Raw genomic sequence first — 23,580 nt, 5'->3', positions numbered from 1 at the left:
GGAGATGTGCAGGAGGCAGCTGATCGATGTTTCTCTCTCATCGATGTTTCTAACTCTCTCTATCTCTCTCCCTTTCTCTCTGTAAAAAATCAATAAAATATATTTTAAAAAAAAAGAAAAGAATCTATTAGAGCCCTAGCCAGTTGCTCAGTGGTTAGAATATCGGCCTGTGGGCTGGAGGGTCTCGGGTTCAATTCCAGTCAAGGACATGTACCTCCGTTGCAGGCTCGATCCCCGGCCCTGACGGGCGTGTGCAGGAGGCAACCAATCAAAATGGAGGCCCCACACCTACCTGGGAACTTCATCAGAGCTGGGAGGAGAGGGGGAAAGGCCGGGCAGGAAGGAAGGCAGCAGAGGGCGGGTTCTTGTCTCACTCTGCTTCCACATCACTGCATAACCCCAAACAAGTTAGAGCCCAGTTTTCCTTCCTGTGAGAGCAGGGTGGGGGATTAGACCAGGTGATCTCTGAACCCTCCCACCCCTCATATTTAGAGACTCAGAATAGTATCCTGAGTTCACTTTTCAGGAGGCACCAAGCACAGTCCAGATATCCCTCCAGACATCATGCCCCCCCTCCCCCTCCCCGAGTTCATCTAATCCTTCCCAGACCATCCTCAAAAGCCCATGGACTCTTCCTCGCGGTTGTATGGGGGAGGGGACGGGGAGGAAGTTCCCAGGGGAGAAGGGTTTAGGGGCAGCCAGTCTCCCACCCTCATCAACAACTTCCTCTCCAACCCCAATCCCAGGCCGCCACGCTCCCTCCCAGTTCCCACATCCTCAAACCAGCAGAGAAACAAATGAGTTACTCAATAGGGCAAGGCAGGAGTCCCTGCCCCTTCCACCCACACCAGCTGCAGTGGGGAAGGAAGTGAGGGAGAGGCTGGGTTCGCAGTCAGACCTGGCCCCTCATTTCACAGATGAGAAACCCGAGTGCTGAGAGAGCCAGTGACTTGCTCAAGGCACAGGGAGACGGTGGCAGTGCCAGGACTGAGCCCAGCTTCCCAGGAGCCTTTCCCCATCCTCAGGCGCCCCCACCCCCTGAGGAGGGTCCCTACCTAATTCCCATTTCCACTGAGGGTGGGACACAAGTGCAGGAGCTGACATGGCCGCACGGGGTGGATGCCAGGAAGCAGTTTCCTGGGATTGGTAGACTCCAGGACAAGTGTCAAAGGAACACACCCCTTCCCAGGCGAACCTTCAGTGTAGGACACCCTGGACTGCAGCAGCTCCTTGTGGTTAGGAAGACAGTGGAGAGACCAGGCTTCCTGCCTGTTGTCCTGCAGGGAAGCCAGGCCCCTGCGCTCAGCACTCACACCCGTGCCCAGACAGCTAGGAAGGAGGGTTTTACAGTGAAGGCACTGAAACCCAGAGAGGTTAAGTGACTTTCCCAAGGTCACACAGTAAGGAAGTAGTAGGACCTATGTGGTATGATCCCCAAATCTTTTCTTTCCACTAGTTTCCCAAAACATGGACTATGAGATGAATCTAAAAACATGGTCCGTGCCCTGGCCAGGGCGGCTCAGTTGGTTGGAGCATCGTCCTATCCACCAAAAAGTTGTGGGTTTAATTCTCAGTCAGGGCACATACCCAGGTTGCAGGTTCCATCCCTGGCCAGGGCAGTTTCGCTCTAAGATCAATGTCTCTCTCTCTCTCTCTCTCTCTCTCTCTCTCTCTCTCTCTCTCTCTCTCTCTTTCCCTCTCTCCCTTCCTCTCTCTTTAAAAATCAATAAAGCGATGTCCTCAGGTGAGGATTAAAAAATTGGATAATAGTAGCAAATGTCTGGAAAGCGACTCATGAATGGCCGAAGCTTTAGAAGCAATGCTTGAAACCTCCTGGTCAGAAGCAGTGACTATGGGTGTCTGCTGGCAAACACAGGTGTGACTCCTAAGAGCCCTCCACCCCCAGTCCTTCATGGGTGCAGCTCTGGCTCTGGTGTGTGTGAAGGGCAAGTTCATCCTGAGTAATGTGGGCCATGGGGAGACTGAGATGGAGGAGAGCGGCTGGCTTCTGGGGAGGGCAGAGGGCAAGAGGCAGGGCACACCTGCAGGGGCTCAGAGTGTGTGACCAAGCCCCCAGGCCCTGGAGTCAGCTCTGAGGGGCCCGCGCTCTCCACTTGGCCTGCCCTGCCCTGCCCGGCCTGGGTGCCCCTTCCCCTCTCAGTTTTAGCTCCTCATTTTGGGTCCTGGTTCCTGCTCTCCTCCGTCCCTATCAGTTTCAGCCTTGCTCATTTTCTGGGGAGCCGTCCAGGCAAGAGGGAGCCTGGACTCTCTGAGGACGCAACTCCACTCCTGGGCCCTCCCTCCTCGTCTCCAGGCCTGGCCTAGGGAGCCAGTGCAGCTGAGCATCAGGCCTGGCAGCGGGCCGGCCTCCTGAACCCAGGGGACTGAGGGAAGACGCAGAGCCCAGTGAGGGCCTGGCCCACTGACCCTGCAGTCTGGGGGTCAGCCCCACAGGGACAGGCCATCAGGAGGTCGAGTGCCTCACTCCCAGGCCAGACACCTCTTCCCTGTCAGTAGGAAGCCCTGTGGTGGGGGGGGGGGGGGTGTAGAGGGGGGGCAGAGCGAGGGGGGGGTGCTCTCCTCAGTCCCTTTATCAACTAGCCCTTGGGCCTGCCCAACCTGCCTTCATTTCTCATGGCCTGTTCACTAGCTCGGGATTTGAATACTGAATGACCATCAATAAACATTTTTAGGATATTTCTTCCCAAAGCTCTGGGCTGAATGCTCTTCACAAGGATTTTATTGAATCATCACAGCAACACTGGGGTGGATCCTGTTGTTATTTCCACATAACAGACGGTAAGTTGAATCTCAGAGAAGTGAACTGTCTTGCTCCAGGCCACACACAGGGCAGGGCAGAGCCGGACCCTGGGGGCTTCTCCCCTCCCCAAGAAGCAGGGAGAAACCACTGCAAAGGAAGCAAGACTCCATCCCCAGTTTAAATGCAAAGCCCACTGGAGAAAGTCACCATGAAGCTTTATGCTTGCTTGAACCTTGGTGTGAGTGAGTTGGTGATCATTGTGACTTTGAACTGTCAACCTTTTCTCACTGCCATCTCATTTAGTCCATGCCAACAAGAGCAGGTAGAATCATGTCCATTTTGCAGGAACGGGTCCCACCATGCCCTAACCAGCTCTAAGGCCAGCCCCTCTGTTGGCACTGCCACTCCATCCACGCCACCATCCCCTCTCTCAGAGCACATTTTCACAGGAAAGAGGGGAGCTGGTTGAGGAACCAGGACCCCAGCAAGGGCAAGTGATGAGGGGAAGAAGTGGGCTGCAAGGAGAGAACAGGGACTCAAGGTCATTCCCCGGTCATCCTGACTCTGAGCCTCTTTGTGTCTTCATCGGGCGTCCAGGGCTGCAGGCAGGAATGCAGGGGCCACCCTTCCTTAAAGCAAGACAATGGTCCTGCAGCTTCTCCCCACAGCCCTCCACCACCAGCCTCTTTTCTAGCTAAGAACTCCACTCCTCAGCCATCGCTCCTAGGACACTGCCTAATTACGGGGAGTGTACGTGCCTACGAAGAAGAGCATTCAGGGGACTCAGGGTTGTTTTCTGTTAAGTCAAACCATTAAAATGCCTGTTGGGGGAAAGATTTTTATGCTAATGGCCGGTTTGGCTCAGAGGATAGAGTCGGACTGCAGACTGAAGGGTCCCAGGTTCGATACTGGTCAAGGGCACATGCCTGAGTTGCAGGCTCGATCCCCAATAGGGGGCGTGCAGGAGGCAGCCGATCAATGTTTCTCTCTCATCATTGATGTTCCTATCTCTCTCTCCCTCTCCATTCCTCTCTGAAATCAGTAAAAATATATTAAAAAAAATAAAAATTAAAAAGCGGGATTCATTTTGAAAATATGGGTATCTCACTAAATACGGCAGGACCGGCCCACCTCAGGGGCTTTTCAGCTTGTGTATGTCCAGAGCCCCTTCTCAGAACCATGTTCTTAAATGCAAATGAAATGACATAGGCTTATGCCATAACTCTATTAAAATGTCGTTATCAAAAGCAAATGTGGTTTATAGTGACTAACTGTAAACGGAAGTGTTCAATCCACTGAGCCAAACCGGCCAGGGCGAATCCTGGTTTTTTAAAGGACTATTTTCCAGTTACATCAGAAAGTTGAAGGTGATCTGGTTATTTTACTCAATCAGGTGAAATTCAGCTCCCCACCGGCACTGAACAGTGAGCAATCTGCCGCTCTCCAGGTGAACGCATCCGTCTATAGTGACTAACTATAAACCATAAAGTTTGTAGTGTGGTTTATATAGTAACAGTGATGAATGTAAACAATATTGAGATCTGCAACAGGCCTAACAGCAACTGTAATTTTGAAATAGGGGTGAGTATAAACTATATTTTGAAACATCTGAGAAAACTGTAATGGGGTTTGAAAATATCTATCATTCTCCCAGTGACACCATCACCAGGTCCTGCTAATTTGATGTGATTTTTGGCCACATCAGTGAAGAGAAAAAAATTCAGGTTGAGGTCAGTGAAAATAAAGTTGTAGTATTTTCTCTTCCAAATTTTCAGACCCCTTGAAATCTATCCTTAGATCTTTGAGGGTTCCATGGTCCCCAGATTAAGAAGAACTAGTTCTGCCGAGGCCGGTTTGGCTCAGTGGATGGAGCGTCGGCCTGCGGACTGAAGGGTCCCGGGTTCGATTCCGGTCAAGGGCATGTACCTTGGTTGCGGGCATATCCCCAGTGGGAGGTGTGCAGGAGGCAGCTGGTCTGTGTTTCTCTCTCATCGATGTTTCTGACTCTCTATCTCTTTCCCTTCCTCTCTGTAAAAAATCAATAAAATATATTAAAAAAAAAAAAAAAAAAAAAAAAAAAGAAGAACTAGTTCTTTTATTTTATAGCACATATATGTAATGGTATCAAACATAGTTATTAAAATCTGCTTAACTTTACAGATAAATAAAGTGCCTGGCAGGTAGTAGGTCTCAGTAAGGTGGGGGGGGTGGCGCGCCGGGGGGTTCTGCTGTGGCCACTCCCTAGTCTTTCCTCTGGGCAAGCATCGGCAGGAGAGCAATCCTGGGAGGAGGGCAACTCCACAGCTCAGTTCTAGGGAGCCCCAGCCTCCCAGGCACCCCAAGGCCTCCCTCATGCAGACCCTGAGCAGCCTGCATCTGGGAATCCCCCGGAAACCCTTGGGCTCCTGCTTCCCCTCTTGATTCATCCGTGGTCACACGAGATGCAGTCACGAGCCAGCATGACTAGGCCAGTGTTGACAGGCTCACAGGACACTCGGCCAGGAGTCAGGCAGCAGACATTGGCAGCGAACCGGGAGGCCCTCGGAGCCCAGAGAGCAGACGCAAGCCCAGAGGAGAGATCCACTCTGGCTCCTCAGGGTTCGGGGCAGGCCCAACCAGAACTCTCCAGAGTTCACCCCGACTCCTCCTTTGTGGCCTCCTCCCCACTGCCAGGCGACTCTTTCTCCTGCTCGAACTGTCAGCGCCTCAGGAATCCAGGATCTGCCTCGAGCCACGGTCTGCCATCCAGCTCCCCTGCTCCAGACGGAACTTCCCCTCGTCCCTTCCACTGGCCGTCCATCAACGTCTACTTCTTCTATGTCCCATCAGTTCTCTGAGGCAACTGCATGTTGTCTGAGGTACATGGGACTTGGACTTAAAGACCTGTGTAGGGGTATTGACTCTGATAGGCATGAAGTCCTCTGCCTCGCTGAGCCTCGTCCAACACCCTCATCTATTGCGTGGACACGTTTACATTGCTGCCCACCTGTCACAGTTGTTATGAGAATCAAAACCATTTTCAGATGAGCAGTCACTGTATAAACGATAAAGGACTTTCATAGCTATAACATGGGAGTCATGGTTGACAAGTAGTTTGATAAGTGGTTTCTTTTTTCTCTTTTTTTTTTTTTTACCTTAAATCACATTTGATTTTACTGTTACTATTTTCTCTTGAATAAGTGTTTTCTTTTAATATATTTTTATTTATTTCAGAGAGGAAGTTGAGAGGGAGAGAATGATGGAAACAACAATGATGAGAATCATTGATGGGCTGCCTCCTGCATGCCCCCCACTGGGAATCAAGTCTGCAATCTGGGCACGTGCCCTGACCAGGAATCAAACCGTGGCCTCCTGGTTCATAGGTTGATGCTCAACAACTGGGCCACGCTGGCCGGGCTAGTTTGATGTGTTTTAATGTATCAGGGACCTTCTGGAGAAATGACACAAAGGAGTGACTTTGGTGGTGGTATTTCAGGCAGTGGGGGGATCCACATAACCAGAGGGCCCTGCCACATACCCCTCCCCCCATTATACCCAAGGGAGACATGCCCTTGTAGGCAGTGTGGTCTTCAATCTGGGTAGGAGCTTTAAAACTCTGTAGGAATGACCCCCCACTGAACCAAACACAGGAAATTGACCAAGAGGTGTTGGTGTGATACAGATTTGCTTCTGCTTTAGATGTGAGTCACCCAGTTTGTCTCAATCACTGCTGAGCAAAAGGGGGAGGGGAGGAGGTGTCTGTTTTTGAGAAGGAAAACCGAGAGTCACTTTATTCCAGGAGCAGAGCCAGGGGCTCGGGAGGGCAGGTCAAACCATGTGTTAGCTTTGGGGCCTGGAATGTGACCTGCTAGGAATGATGCAGGGCTGGGCACCAGAGGCCTGCTCTGTCACACCCAAACTATGTGCCTGTGGGTAGGTCACTGGTTATCTCTGGGGCTACATTTTCTGTCTATAAAAGGCCTGGGATCATCCCTAACTCAGCGGGATCTTCTGAGGGCTCATGTGCTCATGAGACACAGAAATGCTTGCAGCTGGGTTACAGGGTGAGTGCCACCCTTCCACCTCCCATGGTGCCCAACCCCTGTGCTGCCCCCAACACAGCATTTATCTGGGCCTCCTCTGTGTCTGTCTCCTCCCTGGGCTGATTGCTGTAAGAGAGAGCAGGGCCTTCATCCTCTACTCCCTACAGGGCACCTGTGAGCATTCACCGTGCCCACTGGCTGAACGGAGGGAGGAGGCGATGCACCTGAAATTATTATCCCAGAACTCATATTGCATCAGGGCCAGAAGCCCAGGAAGGGCCCTTCCTCCCTGTGAGGCTGTGATCACACGTCTACATTTGTGTTGTTTTTAGAGATTCCATTTAGCTTTCTCCTCTGGGGTCACAGAAAGCCACCCCCCAGCCAGCAGGTGTCCCTGTGTCTGGGACTCTCAGCAGGGCCCTCTCTTTTTCATCGGAGGAAGATAACCTGGTTCCAAGCCCAGCTCTGATACTTACTGGCTATCACTCTGGACCTCAGTTTCCTCATTTGTAAAATGGGAATAATAACTCAGCCTACTGCTAGGCCAGTGGTTCTCAACCTTCTGGCCCTTTAAATACAGTTCCTCATGTTGTGACCCAACCATAAAATTTATTTTCGTTGCTACTTCATAATGTTGTGCCCAGATTTCAAGGTTCCCAGGACCCCCAGGGAGCCTGTCAGTCCGATGCAAAAGCAGAGTCCTTCATTTCGAACTAGTTCAGCTCCCCGACCACACTCACCGATGCAACGGTAGCCCAGTGGCCGAGAGAGAGCAAGGCCTGACGGGACTGTGGGTTTTATAGTGAGGGCAGGGGAGGGGACTGTGGGCCCCGCGGATTGGCCAGGCTCGAGTCGGGTCTTGTGACACAGGATGTGGTCATCTCTCTGGCGCGCACGTCCCTTGATTGTCATTGGTTAGTTTAAAGAAATCCTGGGCGTGGCCAGCAGGGGCCTGGGCTTCCGGGAAGAAGGCACTCTCCTGAGCACATGGTGGCCGCCCCAAAAATGGAGGACCCAGGGCAAGATGGAGGGCGCAGTCCTCGCCCCCCCAAGGGCGAGCTGAGCCCGGGCTCCAGGGGCCAGTCCGGGCTGCCAGCGGTCCAGCAGATCGACCAGTTCCAGCCCAGACAGGAAGTCCACGTCCTCCATCTCGTTCCCGGGGGCGCCAGCGATCGCCTCCTCCTCCATCTCCTCGGGTGAGGGCACGCACCCCGCCCCTCCGCCGCTGCTGCTGCTGCGTGGGTCCGGTCCGGGGGCAGTGGGCGGGTGGCAGCCTGCGCCGGGCTCCCGCCGTGGGCTGGGGAGTCGGTGCCCGAGGCCGCCAGCAGCGTGGTCAGGCCCCGCGACGACTCGCCCTTTCAATAACTGTAATGTTGCTACTGTTATGAGTCGTAATGTAAATATCTGATATGCAGGATGGTCTTAGGTGACCCCTGTGAAAGGGTCATTTGACCGCCAAAAGGGTCGCGACCCACAGGTTGAGAACCGCTGTAGCTAGGTAAATGTATATTCTGCTTGACAAGAAAATGTCAACTTGTTTTTTAAAGTAGTTGTGGGAATACATGACTTTCTATTCCATGTATATATTTAAGAGATCTCATGGTCTACATGACAATACCTTGGTATTGTCAAACTTTTGCCAGTCAAAGGCATGTCAAAATGTCATTCACTTAGCCCTGGCCAGTTGCTCAGTGATTAGAACATCGGCCCGAACACCAAAGGGTCTCGGGTTTGCTTCCTAGTCAAGAGCATGTGCCTGAGTTGCATGAAAGAGAGAGAGGAACATCCATTGGTTGTTTCCTACATGTGTAACCTGCAACCCCAGTGTGTGCCCTTAACCAGGAACTGAACTGGGCCCATGCTCCAACCACTGAGCCAAGTCAGCCAGGGCTTTATTTATATTTTTATTATTTTTTTATGATGATACTGCTTAGGCCAGGGCTGTATTTCAGGAAGTCCAGCCCTGTGAGGATGCCTCCCCCCGCCCAGGCTGTCAGGACACTTCCCATCACTCTGTTTCCTGATTCCAGGCATCAGCAGAGCTGGCTGGACAGAAGAAAAATAGCCTTTGGGTGTCTGGGGCTCTTCCCAACAACGGTGCCAATGAAAGGCCTGGGACTGGTTTTCATGTGGGGGTGAAGCCTGGGAGAGGGCTGGGAAGAATGTTGCCTGGGGATTCCACGCAGCTGATGCCGGCAGCAGATTCTTGGTGACCTTGGACCTGTCCTTTCCCTGATCTCTTCATCTGTAAAATGCAGGCCACTGAGGCTCCTCCCACTATAGCTTTTCTGTGATGAAATTTAGAGTGGCAGCTCTGGGGAGGGCTTTCTGATAAGAGTAAAACAGGCTCTCCTGAGAAATGAAATGTTAACACAATGACAATACAAACCCGCTGCTTGCTGCTTCCTGAGTGCCTCCCCTGGGCCAGGCACTGTCCGGACCCCTCACACTCGTGACCCTATTTAATGCCTGTGGGTATTCTTCTTCTCACTTAACAGATAAAGTGACTGAGGATCTGAGAAGTTAGGCAACTTGTCAGCGGTCACAGGGCCGGAAGGTCTGTGCTACAAATCCAACCTGTCACCTAGTCCTGTGGAAGAACTTGGATATTTGAGAATGGGATGACTCCGGGGCCCCTCTGAGCCTTTAGAAGCAGGTTAGAAGGCAGGAGTTCATCCTTCCAGAGCTCACGGGACCCTGCCTCCCAGAGCCACTGCAGGACTGACCCTGCCCAAGCCCCAGGTGCTGACCTAATAGGCGATCCTGAAAACAGGGCCTTTCATAGCAGACAAGAGCAGGGGGCTGCTTGGCCTGGCGAGACCTTTGCTCATCCACAGCAGGGACCTGATTTTTGGGGTCCAGCCCCAGCAGGTCCAGGGGTTCCCAAAGGTGTGGATGGAGTCGGTGAAGAAGGAATGACTCGGAGACAGCATTCAGTTGATCAGCAGCCTAGCCAGGTTCTCTAGCCAGGTTCTAGCCAGGTTCTCTTTTATTCTCCTGTTACATCTGTATTTATACCATTTGATCTTAATACTATCCATTCTATTCCAAAGGTTAGGGCGTTTCTTATCTCCATTCCAAGGTCACTACTGTACCGTTCTGTTAAGCTACAAGGAAGTAAGTGAAGGAGATTATCCTAAGTAAAGATTATGTAGCTTAAGCGTGATTGTTCGTAGTTAAGGTGATTAACTACCTGCCTGGCACTTAGTTAAGGGTTGTTTTTTTGTTTGTTTTTTTATATATTTTATTGATTTTTTACAGAGAGGAAGGGAGAGAGATAGAGAGTTAGAAACATCAATGAGAGAGAAACATCGATCAGCTGCCTCCTGCACATCTCCCACTGGGGATGTGCCCACAACCCACGTACATGCCCTTGACCGGAATCGAACCTGGGACCCTTCAGTCCGAAGGCCGACGCTCTATCCGCTGAGCCAAACCGGTTTCGGCTAGTTAAGGGGTTTTACTGATTAATTCCCTTCCTTAGTCCTGTTTACCCCTAACGCCAGGGAAAAAATCCCCACCTGGGGAAACAACCTTTCTCGGAGAGGTGACCCTGGTTACAACACATAGCGCTAAGAAGGGGAGCAAACATATTAAGAACAGTATCTCATATACGCCAGGTCCCTTGAAACATCTGATGTTTCTTTCCTGCAGCAACTGTGTCAAGCAGCAAGGATGGACTGGCCTCTGGCAACTCCCCTATTCTTATTTTTTAAATGTAGCGCGTGCAAATCAGCAGCCACCTCTCAGATCGAATTGTTTAAGACTCGGAAAAAGACTGAGAAAAGACAAATAATTATTAAAGTTATGAATAAAAATAGGCCTGCACTTAAAAGCATGGGGATAATGCTTTATTTAGAGATAGTTTCAAAAATAAAAACCCCTGCCGAAACCGGTTTGGCTCAGTGGATAGAGCGTCAGCCTGCGGACTGAAAGGTCCCAGGTTCAATTCTGGTCAAGGGCATGTACTTGGGTTGCGGGCACATCCCCAGTGGGAGATGTGTGGGAGGCAGCTGATCGATGTTTCTAACTCTCTATCTCTCTCTCTTCCTCTCTGTAAAAAATCAATAAAATATATTTTAAAATAAAATAAAAACCCCAAATCAGAAGACAATTAAAATTATAGAATGACAGTTAAAGTTGCTAATGCCACTGAATGAGAAACTATTAGTCAAATTTGGTGATTTAAAAACTTTTCAAATAGTTTACATATAAAAAATCAGGCATTAAAATGAAAAGGCACAGATATGGGTTAAAAGAATAATAATCATTTATAAAAGCCTTAAAAATAAGGCTAATTTATTCGTCTTTTTAACACCGTTAAGTAGGCACCTATTCTAAGTTTCAGTTTGGCCTCCTAATGGAATTATGTTTCAAATGAATTTTCAACATACTAATCATAGCAGCATTATTACCGGTAAGTTTCTTAGCCTCTACACTGCTAAAGGAATGCTGGGGTCCAACCCCAGCAGGTCCAGGGGTCCCCAAAGGTGTGGACGGAGTCGGCGAAGAAGGAATGACACGGAGACAGCGTTCAGTTGCAGCGTTCAGTTGATCAGCAGCCTAGCCAGGATCTCTAGCCAAGTTCTGGTGTTTATTGTCGTCTTACATCTGTATTTATACCAGTTGATTTTAATCCTGTCAATTTCTATTGCAAAGGTTAGGGCGTTTCTTATCTCCATTCCAGGGAGTAAAGATTATGTAGCTTAATTGTGATTGTTTGTAGTTAAAGTGATTAACTACCCGCCTGGCACTTCGTTAAGGGGTTTTATCCCCTCCCCAACTTCAGGGAAAAAATCCCTACCTGGGGAAACAACCTTTCTCGGAGAGGTGACCTTGGTTAAAACACATAGCACTAAGGGGAGCAAACATATTAAGAACAGTATGCTCTTAATATACGCCAGGTCCCTTGAAACATATCCTGTGCAGATGTTTCTTTCCTGCAGCGACTGTGTCAAGCAGCAAGGATGGACCGGCTTCTGGCAAAGGAGCATCTAAAATTTCTCTCTGTCCCCAGGCCTCTCTCTAAAAAAATTTTAAAAAATCAATAAACATGAGAACCAAGATGGCGGTGTAAAGTATAAACCTGTGAGTGCTGCCTCCCACAACAACACTGAAACTACAACTATAAGACAAAACAGTTATCATCCAGAACCACGGGAAAGCTGGCCGAGTGGAAGTTCTACAACTAGAAGGAAAGAAAGAAGTGCATTGAGACTGAGTGGGAGGTGCAGAGGCGCCAAGAACAGAGGTACGAAGGCGCGCGCGAGGCGGGCTGCAACTGGATGCGCGGTTTTTTTCAATTGGAATGAGATACAAGCTCTCGAATGCACTGAGCCCATTTAAAGCGAGATTCTGGGGTCCCAGACTCCTATGGGGAGAAACTGGAGTGTCTTGCAGCGGGTCAGAAAGCGAGGGTGGCTTTCTCGAAGAGCTGCTCGCAGGGATCATTGTTGCTGTGGGGGCATGGCACTTGGGGACACACAGACAGACGTGGAGTCGGAGTCCCGGAGACGCGAGGAGTCACAGAGATGCTGACGACAACCATTGCTGTTTGCTCCACCCTGGTGATTCTCTGAGACCCTGCCCCACTCAATTTACATCCCCACCCAAGCTGTGCCAGTGGCGCAAAGGAATCGCCTGCGCTTTTGCAGCCTAACCCAACAAACTGCAGCTGGGTCAGAGAGCTCCAAAACTTCCAAATCCCAAACAAAGAGGAGAAATCTGTTGATATCGCTGTAGCTCCTGCTGGGTGGACCCACACAGTGGTTGACTTGGAGATCCAAGAGCCAGGGTACCCCTGGTCAAATACCATATTTCAACTCCTCACATCCATAAGGGACACATCAAGAAGCAGACTCAGTGAGCACCAAAGCCCCACTGAAGCAAGTCCTGCTCCATAAGGGTGTCTCCAGCACAGCAGTTCTTCCACTAAAGACACAACAGGTCCTCGCAGTCAGCCAAAAATGTGGAGATAAAGAAGCATGTCACAAATGAAAGAAATGGAGGAAAGCAAACTAATGGAGGACATAGAGTTCAAAACCACAGCTATAAGGTTACTCAAGAATCTTCTACGAACCTCCGAGGAACTTAGTGAGACCGTCAAGGATCTTAATGAGAATGCCAAAAAAATGGAAAAGGACCAGTCAGAAATTAAACATACACTGAAATTAAAAATAAAATACAGAGATCCAACAGCAGATTAGAGGATCCCAAGAATCAAGTCAAAGATTTGAAATATGAAGAAGCAAAAAACACCCATCCAGAAAAGCAAAACGAAAAAAGAATCCAAAAATATGAAGATAGTGTAAGGAGCCTCTGGGACAACTTCAAACGTACCAACATCCAAATTATCGGGGTTCCAGAAGAAGAGAGAGAGCAAGATACTGAAAGCATATTAGAAGAAATCATGACAGAAAACTTCCCCTACCTGATGAAAGAAATAGACTTACAAGTCCAGGAAGTGAAGAGAACCCTAAACAAGAGGAATCCAAAGAGGACCACACCAAGACACATCATAATTAAAATGCCAAGGGCTAAAGACAAAGAGAGAATCTTAAAAGCAGCAAGAGAAAAATAGTTAGTTACCTACAAGGGAGTACCCATAGACTGTCAGCTGATTTCTCAACAGAAACCATGCAGGCCAGAAGGGAGTGGCAAGAAATATTCAAAGTGATGAATAGCAAGAACCTACAACCAAGATTACTCTACCCAGCAAAGCTATCATGTAGAATTGAAGGTCAGATAAAGAGCTTCACAAACAAGAAAAAGCTTAAGGAGTTCATCACCAACAAACCAGGAATATATGGAATGCTAAAGGATATTCTTTAAGAAGAGGAAGAAGGAAAAGGTAAAGATAAAAATTATGAACAACAAAGTGACAACAAATAAATACCTATCAACAAGTGAACCTAAAAATTAAGTCAGAATAAACTGGTGAATAGAATAGAATCAGGGGCATAGAAAGGGAGTGGACTGACAATTCTTGGGGGGAAGGGGGTGTGGGGGTGCGGGAAGAGACTGGACAAAAATCTTACACCTATGGATGAGGACAGTGGCAGGGGGTAAGGGCATGGGGTGGGATGGGAACCAGGTGGAGGGGAGATATGGGGGGAAAAAGAGGAACATCTGTAATAATCTGAACAATAAAGATTTATTAATTTAAAAAATGAATAAAAATATCCTTGATGAGGATGGAAAAAAAAGACATACCATATTCAAAAATGATATTTAAACTATGAAATTTATTAAAATAATCAATTAAGTAAATTCCGGTTTTCCAAGTATGTGCATATGTGGTGTGTTTGTACTCGGTGAAGGTGGACTTGTAAAAAATGCACATTTCCGCAGTGATGCTTCATTTGGATCCTGACACCAATTACGAATGGCCGCTCCAGCACTACTGGCTACTACGCAGAGCGCGCCACCCACCGTCCACCACGTTGGTATATCATGCAGGAAAATAGTTTGAGAGATCAAAGCGAAAACCACATCCACGGTCTTCATTAGCGCTACGAGCCCGGCTTTTTCTATTTGAAGGGCTTTGGTGAGAAACACCTGACCCCCCAAAACAAACAGCCCGATTAGTAGGAGAAGAAAGAGCGTGTCCATCCCACAGTTCCGCAGCCTCCACATCCCTAATGCGAAGAGGATGATGACGCACTCCAGGAGGCCAGCCACTACGAAATACCAGATGGTCAAAAAGTAGTCCACAGATTTCCCCATTTTTCTGAGGATAACGAAAGTCAAGGCGGCACACACGGCTTGTCCGAGTGCTGCGAACGTGCCCTTCAGGTGATCTGAGTAGCTTCCAGTCATCTTCGTAGTGTTGGAACCAAACAGAAACGGCGGCCTCACGCTGAGGATCACTCCGGTGATGGCGAATGCGGTGAAGAGAACGTCCCAAAGGTTGTATTTTTCCTTGAGAAACATGCAAGCAAATAGAGACGTAAACACTGGACAGCTAAACGAGACCACCGTGGCATTGGCGAGGGACGTCGTATGGAAAGCGTAATATAAAAGGATCATGCCGGTAGAACCGAGGACTCCTCTGAGAACGAGGAAGATTCGTAGATCTTTAGGGCCTATAAACCCAGTTTTTCTGTATATTAAGCAAGGGATAATGACTAACATTTGGAACACACATCGGAATGCACTAATTTCTACAGGATGGAGGCCTTGCACTTTTTTAACAAGGAAAGAGGCCGCTGAGAAAAGGAAGGCAGACAATAACGCGTAAAACAGACCAAGTCCACGACAGGGTGCTGTCTTCTTGGCTTCCGGCTGCGCACGCGAACCGCATAGCGAGGAGCAGCATAGCGGGCACCAGCTGGGGCCCGGGGTTTCCACTGCCTCCACGGGCTCTTCCCTCGCGGCCACCGACTCTTCACTTGTGGACAGGGATGTGACAGCTGTGAGCGGAAGCCCCAGCGACTCTTCACTCATGGACAGGGATGTGACAGCTGTGAGTGGCAGCCCCGGCTCCCGCAGCAGGGCAACCCGGGTGCTGCCGAGGGGCTGCATTGCCCAACCCGTGCTCTCCCCGCGGCTGTTCCAGCGCCAGATGTTGGGGTCCAGCCCCAGCAGGTCCAGGGGTTCCCAAAGGTGTGGATGGAGTCGTGGAAGAAGGAATGACACGGAGGCAGTGTTCAGATGATCAGCAAAGCCAGGTTCTCTAGTCAGGTTCTCTAGCCAGGTTCTGTCTTTATTCTCCTGTTACATCTGTATTTATACCAGCTGATTTTAATCCTATCCATTTTATTCCAAAGGTTAGGGCGTTTCTTATTTCCATTCCAAGGTCACTACTCTACTGTTCTGTTAAGCTACAAGGAAGTAACTGAAGGAGATTAACCTAAGTAAAGATTATGTAGCTTAAGCGTGATTGTTCGTAGTTAAGGTGATTAACTACCTGCCTGGCACTTAGTTAAGGGGTTTACTGATTAATTCCCTTCCTTCGTCCTGTTAACCCCTAACTCCAGGGAAAAAATCCCCACCTGGGGAAACAACCTTTCTCGGAGAGGTGACCCTGGTTACAACACATAGCGCCAAGAAGGGGAGCAAACATATTAAGAACAGTATGCCATATACGCCAGGTCCCTTGAAACATATGCTATGCAGATGTTTCTTTCCTGCAGCGACTGTGTCAAGCAGCAAGGATGGACCGGCCTGCGGCACCCGATAGTTCAGAAGGATTTGGGGGCTATTCCTCTCCCTAACCCTCCCGAGAGGCAGAGCTGTTCACACACTCCTCATCCCACTGACAGGCGCGCCCTTACCCACATCGTGTCCTGGGGACTTTGGGGACCCACAGGCCTCAGCCTCAGCCTGGCCTGGCACTGCCCACAGCTGGGGCAAGCCAGCTTCCCTTCAGACCCAAGGCCACGCGCTGGAAAGGAAATGAAGGTGGGAGGGGCCCAGAAATGCTGACTCAGCTGAAAGGCTGCCTGGGAGGAAGGAAGCGAAGAAAGGCCTGGTCCAAGGCTGTGGGCAAAGCCTTCCTGGCGTCTCTGTGGATTCAGGGCCGCAGGGCCTTACCTTGGCCACCCAGCCTCGGCTTCTGGCCAGGAGGCTGGAGGCAGGGTTCTGACTGGGCCACACTGTAAGGGAGGGACTGACCCCGAGCCTGGCCCTGGCTGCCCAGACTATGGGCTTCTTCCCTCACCAGCAGCCAAGGCGGGTGGCTGTCCACATCTTAAACAAGCCGCTTCACTGGGAGTCCAGCCTAGGGAGCTGCACTTCTGAGACCGACATCAAAAAGTGAATAAAACAAAGAGAAACAAACAAAGCCTCTCTGCTTGTGTAGGAGGGCAGGAGCTCTTCAAGCTGATGAAACCCCGGCATCTCGGTTTAAGCTGCTGAGCTCCCTGCCATTGTGGTCTCTAGGGACAGGTGTCTTACACGCCTACACGCAACTCCACTCACTCTGCACGCTCCCCTGGTTGCAGTAATGGGACTGTAAGTTGTTCTCCGAGGCCAGGGTTTCCGTCTCAGCACTGATATTTCGGGCTGGTTGTGTGGAGGACCGTCCTGCGCACAGTAGGATGTTTAGCAGTAGCCCTGGCCTCCACCCAGCAGCACCCCCCCCACCCCCCAGTTGTGGTAAACAAAATATCTCCAGACATTACCAAATGTCCCCTGGAGGGCAACATGGCCTCTGGTGGAGAACCACTGCTCTAAATGCAACAAATAAAATGTCGCTCGGCCATGCTCGTGGTTTCAATCATCCACCCTCTAGATGCCCGTGACCTGCCGATTTTCCCAAGCCAAGTTCTGGAAATTCACCAGAACCCCCCACACAGTTGCTATCCCTTCCCAACCTGCCTTTCCCCTGGTCCTCCCCATCTCAGGCAAGGGCATCTCCATACCCCTAGCATCCTGGAAGTTGTCTCTGATTTCCCTTCCCCCGGCTCCATACTCTCACATCCACAAGACCCACAATCCCCCGTTCTGCTTCCTAAAAAAAACACTTTACTCCTCCACTCCACCGCCAAGGTCCCTGTCCCAGCTTAGGCCCTTACCACTCCACACCTGGTGCATAGCATCCACCTCCTAACTGGTCTCACTGCCTCCCGTCTCCACCCACAGCCTGCTCTGCCCTCCTTAAAGCCTCTCCTAAAGCCCCCTTTGTCCCCGCTGGCTGATCAATGATCGTCATCGCCACCCCCAGCCGCTGCCACCTCACCTCCCAGCCCCCCACCCTCCCTCAGCACCTCCTCCCACAGGATATGACACGAGGAATTTGTCACAGCTCCAGTAACACGCAGTTCTTCTTTTTTGGCGCATGCTATTCCCTCTGTCTCCAACGCCCTCCCAAATCCTCTGCTTGGCAAACCCTTACTCCTCCTTCAAGGCCCAGGCAAAGGTCACCTTCTCCACAAGGCCCTTGCCCGATTCCCCCAGCAAAGGCAGCCTGCTGGTCCCCGCTCTGTGCTGCTGTGGAACTGACCCTTCTAACTCAGGCTCATTGCAAGTTCAGGGGTCTGTTTCCCTGATAGCTGGTGGGCAGCTGCCAGTTGGGAAGGGATCCCATTTTATTGTCCCTGAGACCCACACACAGTACCTAAGGTAATGGTGGCGCAGAGTAGGTGCCCAGCACACAGTATTGGTACGCATTTACTAAGCCTCTTCTATGTGCCAGGCCCTGAGCTAGATGCTTTACCTAAATTATCTCATGTTATCTTCAAAGTCACCCTGCCCTGGGGAGACACGCGGGAATTTGGAGAGGATGCGCAGCTTGTGCACAGCAGGGTCAGAGACTGGTTGTCCATCGGCCACGCTTGGTTCTCCCTTGGGAACTGGCCTCACCTCACTCCCCAGATGTGATCTCCAGGGAACCACCAATCCCCAGAGTTAACCTGACCTGCGTGTGGAACAGCCCTTGTCCTTTTATTCAGCTAACAAGTTGGAATTTTATTTTTAATTGATGTTTCCTTTTTTAAAAATTTGTTATTGATTTCAGAGAGGAAGGGAGGAGAGAGAGAGAGAAACATCAATGATGAGGGAGCATCATTGATCAGCTGCCTCCTGCACGCCCCACATTGTGGGGATAGAGCCCGCAACCTGGGCCTGTGCCCTAAACAGGATTCGAACCGTGACTCCTGGTTCATGTGTTGACACGCAAACACTGAGCCATGCCGGCCAGGCAAGTTGGGATTTCTTAAAAAGAAACTTTTAATAGGAAACCAAGGAAAAGCCCCCCAAACTTATTTATACATGTATAATTTATATATAACTTGTGTTATATATATATATATGTATATATATATAATTTGTATATATAACATATATATGTAATGTTTTTCAATTTTACAATACAGATGGGCAAGTTCGCATCTTCCCTTGAGCTGTTACTTCCTCCTCTCTGAATCCTGGAGGAATTAGATGGGCTTAAAGAGCCTTATCAGTGCTGATATCCTGTGAGCCCATGATTAGTTTCTCAGATGGAGAGTGGGTTGGTGAATTTTGTTGGTGGTGGCAGTTTACTAGGGACACTGCAATGGGAGGAGGAGGATAAGGTAACAGAGCAATCGACAGCCCCACCCATGCCTCCATCCCTTTATGATTTGACCCTAGATGTCCAAAGGGAGAGGGGGACTTGTCTAAGAGCCTCCTCCCGCCTCCTCATCGGGCCCTTAGATGGTCTGAGGGCGGGCTGGAGCTAGATAGGCTACAGCTCGGCGTCCAGACTGTGTGTTTCCTGCTGGAAGGGTCCGGTCCCCTCTCCAGGCCTCGGTTTCGGCATCGTCCCTTCTTCGCCTGCTCTGGCCTCCCAGGCTCTGGCTCCTCCTCCCCTCTATTAGTGAGACCCACTGGAAAACCCCGATCTGCACAGCACAGACACAGGAAGGGGAGAGGGGAGGCTCATGGGCGAGTTCCTGTGGACGCGCAAGTGCTCAGCTGTAGCCTTTGGAGCCTGTCATTTCCCTTCCCCGCCCACCCAGCTGGGCTGCAGAGAAGTTTCATCATAGCTCAGTTGTTGTCCTTATAAGGGAAGGGCCTCCAGAGCCTCGCTCTTGGGCCACAGCTGGCTGGTAGAGAGCCAGGCCAGCCTCGGGGGATCCTCCAGGCGCCAGGAGAGGTGGGGCTCCCCCAAGCCTGCCAGACGTCACCTGAGCTGAGTGTCCATCTGACCGTGGACCGTAACTGCCCACAGGACTTCGGGTGACAGACTCTCCAGAGAAGAAGCAGAAAGCAGTTGATGGTGGCCCCAGGCCAGCACCCTAGTGGGGCAAGTCTCAGGTCCCAATACTAACTTGTGGTCTCCTGGGCAAACTGTTTAAGCCTTAGTCTCCTAGCCTGTAAATGGAGTGAACATAAATACATCTTCCTCGTGAGGCCACATGGTGACAATGAGAGACCAACATATGCCTGCCAAATAGAAGGTGCTCTGTGGGGCCAGGCTGCTGGGGTTTATTAAACATTTCCTATGAGGTAGGCCATGGGCTAAGAGCAACCCTGTGAAGAAAGGAGAATTAGCCCATTTTACAGACAGGAAAAACTGAGGCACAGTTTGCCTAAGGTAACTCATTCATGGCTGGGGCTTGAATCTAGATGTGTCTGCCTCCAAATCTAAAATCATGGTTTTTCTACTTATACCCAGCTATTTCCTCCAGAAATGTTGTCCCTTTAATAAAATTATGAGAACAGGGAAGAATTCCCACCATTACCTCTCTATCATCTACATTCCCCCACAGACCCTCCTCATAACACAGAGAAACCTCCATTGCGTGAGTTTAGGTGGCCTTTTTGGACAACCGGGTCTCATGTCTCATGCAGTGAGGAGAGGCCAGAAGACAGGACTTGGAGGAGGACACAAAACATGGTGGTTCCAGAAAGACACAGGGAGCTTCCAAGTCCCAGGCTCAAGTAGGGACAGAGAGGGGCAATCAGGGTGCCCCCTCCCCACCAGCCCCTGCTCAGCCTGGGGTCCTGTCTGAAGGTGGCCACCTTGTGATTTGCAGAACGGTGGACCGTAACTGCCCACAGGACTTCGGGCCACTGAGATAACACAGCATGTGTTCAAAAGGAAGACCTTCCCCGCACAGGCCCCCAGGATGAGAGGGAAAGCAAGTTTTCACCACATCCTTTCTCGCCCTGTGGCTGACCACTGACACCTTCCCGGCAGCTGTCCCCTTTAAGGTGGTTCGCCAGAGGGGCCTTCTTTCTGGGCCAGGGTGAGAGGAACATCCCCATCACTAAAGGGACTCCTCTCCCTCACCTGGGTTCCTCCTCACAGATAAGGGGCCATGAAAGTGAAGTGATTTGCTTGGGCGTCTCCCAGCTCCTGCAGGCCACTCGCTCAGTATGGCTGTCACGTCAGGCCAGTGGCAGGGAATTCAGGAGGGACACGGGGGGCAGAGCTATAGGCGACAGGTCCGGATCAGGTGCTTCCTGTTATGTTGGCCACCGGGACTGCCCAGCAGCCCTCAGAGGAGCAAGGGAGGCAGCCTTTGGGGAGCACAGTGGTGCTTTCCCACACAGGGGAGTGGGGAGCATTGCCATTGCCCTTTCGGGGGTAAGGAAACTGAGACCCCCCTGAGTCAGACTCACCAAAATCCCTGGGAAGAACATGAACTTTAGCAGCTTGACTTGGAGCCAAAGAACACTCAGTGAAGTCCTGGGGTCCTGCTGAGATGTATTAGGGGTACCATTGGCATAAGGTGGGGCCCAGGCTCACCCCTAACCACAACGAGGTTCTGAGTTAAAATAACAGTTGGAATCATTTTGAACCATCATAGGAAACACCTGTGCAAACAAGCATTCTCGATGGAGGCTAAATCTACGGGGTATACTAGTATCTGATGAGATGCAACATATTTAAATGTCTCCCAGATTGTTTATTAGTTACAAGAGAACAGCTATAACTCTCCAGTAGAGAAATCAGACACCTTGACCAGGTGATCAAAATTAACATCATCAATGAAGGGCCGAAGGATGCATGTGTCTCAGATGTGATGCCCTGAGAAGGACTTAGGAGCACCTGTGCAGTTTTCTGAACCCATACCCTCAATCTAATTATGAGGAAACGCAGACAAACCCCAAGTGAGGAATGTTCTATTGAAAAGGGAGGTGGGGGCCTGACCGGGTGGCTCAGTTGAGTGGAGTGTCCTTCGTACACCAAAAGATTGCAGGTTCGATTCCCAGTCAGGGCACACATGGGGAGGCAACCAATGGATGTTTCTCTCCATCAGTGTTTCTCTCTCTCTCTCTTTCTTCCTTGCTCTAAAATCATAAAAAGCATATCCTCTGGTGAGGATTAAAAAAAATAAGGGGAGGGACTGTGTCCTTCAAAAATGTCCATGTCATGAAAGATAAAAGCTGTGTTGCCGAAACCGGTTTGGCTCGGTGGATAGAGCGTCGGCCTGCGGACTGAAAGGTCCCAGGTTCGATTCCGGTCAAGGGCATGTACGTTGGTTGCGGGCACATCCCTAGTGGGGGATGTGCAGGAGGCAGCTGATCGATGTTTCTCTGTCATCGATGTTTCTAACTCTCTATCTCTCTCCCTTTCTCTCTGTAAAAAATCAATAAAATATATTTAAAAAAAAAAAAAAGCTGTGGAAACATTTCAGATTAAGGGGGACTAAAGAGACATGTATGCAATAGCAATATCCAACCCTACCCTAGAGGAAAAGTATGATAAAGGACATTATTTGGTCATATGACAAAATTGTAATATGAATAGTAGCTATCATACTGGCGTTGAGTTTTCTGAAATTGTTAACTATACTATGGTTACATAAGAGAATACACTTATTTTTAGGAAATACACACTGAAGTATTCAGGGGTAAGGGACCATGATAAGTCTCCAATGATTCAGAAAAAAATTGTGTGTACATATGTTAAAGAGTGAAAGGCTCAAAAAATAAACCAATGAGTCCATCAGGGTATGAGTGTAATCGTGTTCTATGTGCTATTCTTACTCTTGCAACCTTTCTGTTTGAAATGTCCACATAAAGCTTTTAAAAATTGAAAAGCATTGTTCCTATGACAGCCCCAGCCTGTATAAATGTGTGGTGACATAGCAAAGGGGGAGCACGGTGGAGGGCGATGTCCCCGCCCACCTATGGGAAGGATGCCCTAGCATGGGGTTCAGAGGACCGGTGAGGCCACCGACCAACCTCCTACCCCTGCCTCCTTGAGGTCAGCCCTGGAGCTGGTCCCACACCAACAAACAGGCTTGCGGCAGAAAAGTTCCATAAAAAGGGATTTATTGCCGAACTTCAAGAAAGGCGCTTCATAAGCAGAAGACATGGAATGCCACCCTCCTTCCGGAGGCAGGCAAGGCAGCCCCTGCCAATTTCCCATCCTCCCTCCCCTGGAAGCAGCCTCCCCCCTTGGGGCCCAGGCTGCCCAGGTCTGGGGACCCTGCAGGAGCCAATGGCATTAGGCCGCTAAGGTTGCCCCAGAGCTCCTCCCTCAGCCTGGCCACTTATCAGAGGGGAAATGGGGGCTCTTGTCCCTGAAAGCAGGTGATGGGCTAAAGCCCCGCAGCCCTCACAAGAGGGCTGTTCCCCAAAGCAAGACCACAGGGGCCACATGCTTGTGGGTACTTGATGGTGTTCTTGCTCTCACACTGCAGAGGGATGGACAGGCAGAATGTGGCCGGGAAGCCTAGTTTTTCCAAAGAGTGTGGTTTGGGGAGATCCATGGGGGCTCATGAGCCACGGCATTGCTGCTCACACCCATGCCTGCCCAGTACAGGCTACAGAGTGGACCTCTATCGGCCCCTCCTGACCCCTGGCTACTACCCTCAAAAACAGGTAGAAGTACAGTAAAGAAGGCATCGGCCTGCACTGGCAGGCCTCAGTGGGCACTACTGGTGGCAGGGGGCGGGCGGTGGGCAGAAAGGCCAGAGTACACAGCTGTGGCCCTCCCTCTCCTCTCTTTCAGTAAACAAAAGTGCACATGCAGAACCCCCTGAGCAAGCCTGTCAGGAGCTGCTCCCGCTCCCACAAGCCCCAGGGAGAGTGGCTGCAGCCCTCAGGGCCTCTGCACCTACAGGCTCTGCCCTCAGTCCAGCTGCTACAGCAGGATGGAGAGCAGATGTGCTCCTGGAGTCAGGGAGGGGCTCGGGAGAGGCCCCGGGTGCTGGCCCAGGCCAGGAGAAAAGGCTCCTTCCACTAGAAGCTCAGGAAGCGCAGCCCATCCGGGGCCTGAGCCAGAGGGGTGAGCGGAGGTGGGGAGAAGTTGTGGTTTCAGGCCCCAACATACCCCTCAGCGTAAGAATAAATGACTGGGATATTGGACCTGTTTGGTTGTGGAGGAACCACAGAGACCCAGATATAAATCCCATCTGG

The 23,580-nt window shown here is 50.4% G+C and overlaps 1 protein-coding gene across 1 annotated transcript; it reads right to left on the bottom strand.

The window, feature by feature from the left end:
• Window positions 1-14,036: 14,036 nt before the first annotated feature.
• Window positions 14,037-15,460, bottom strand: LOC118664610 (solute carrier family 35 member G1-like). Its single transcript, XM_036324901.1, has one exon. It carries the CDS (start codon window positions 15,304-15,306, stop codon window positions 14,044-14,046), a length of 1,263 nt encoding a protein of 420 aa, XP_036180794.1. The 5' UTR covers window positions 15,307-15,460; the 3' UTR covers window positions 14,037-14,043.
• Window positions 15,461-23,580: the final 8,120 nt, after the last annotated feature.

The sequence above is a fragment of the Myotis myotis genome, unplaced genomic scaffold (assembly GCF_014108235.1).
Source record: "Myotis myotis isolate mMyoMyo1 unplaced genomic scaffold, mMyoMyo1.p scaffold_m19_p_1, whole genome shotgun sequence".
Taxonomy (NCBI): domain Eukaryota; kingdom Metazoa; phylum Chordata; class Mammalia; order Chiroptera; family Vespertilionidae; genus Myotis; species Myotis myotis.
Note: the sequence above shows the minus strand (reverse complement) of the source record. Positions and strands in the feature narration are given on the sequence as shown.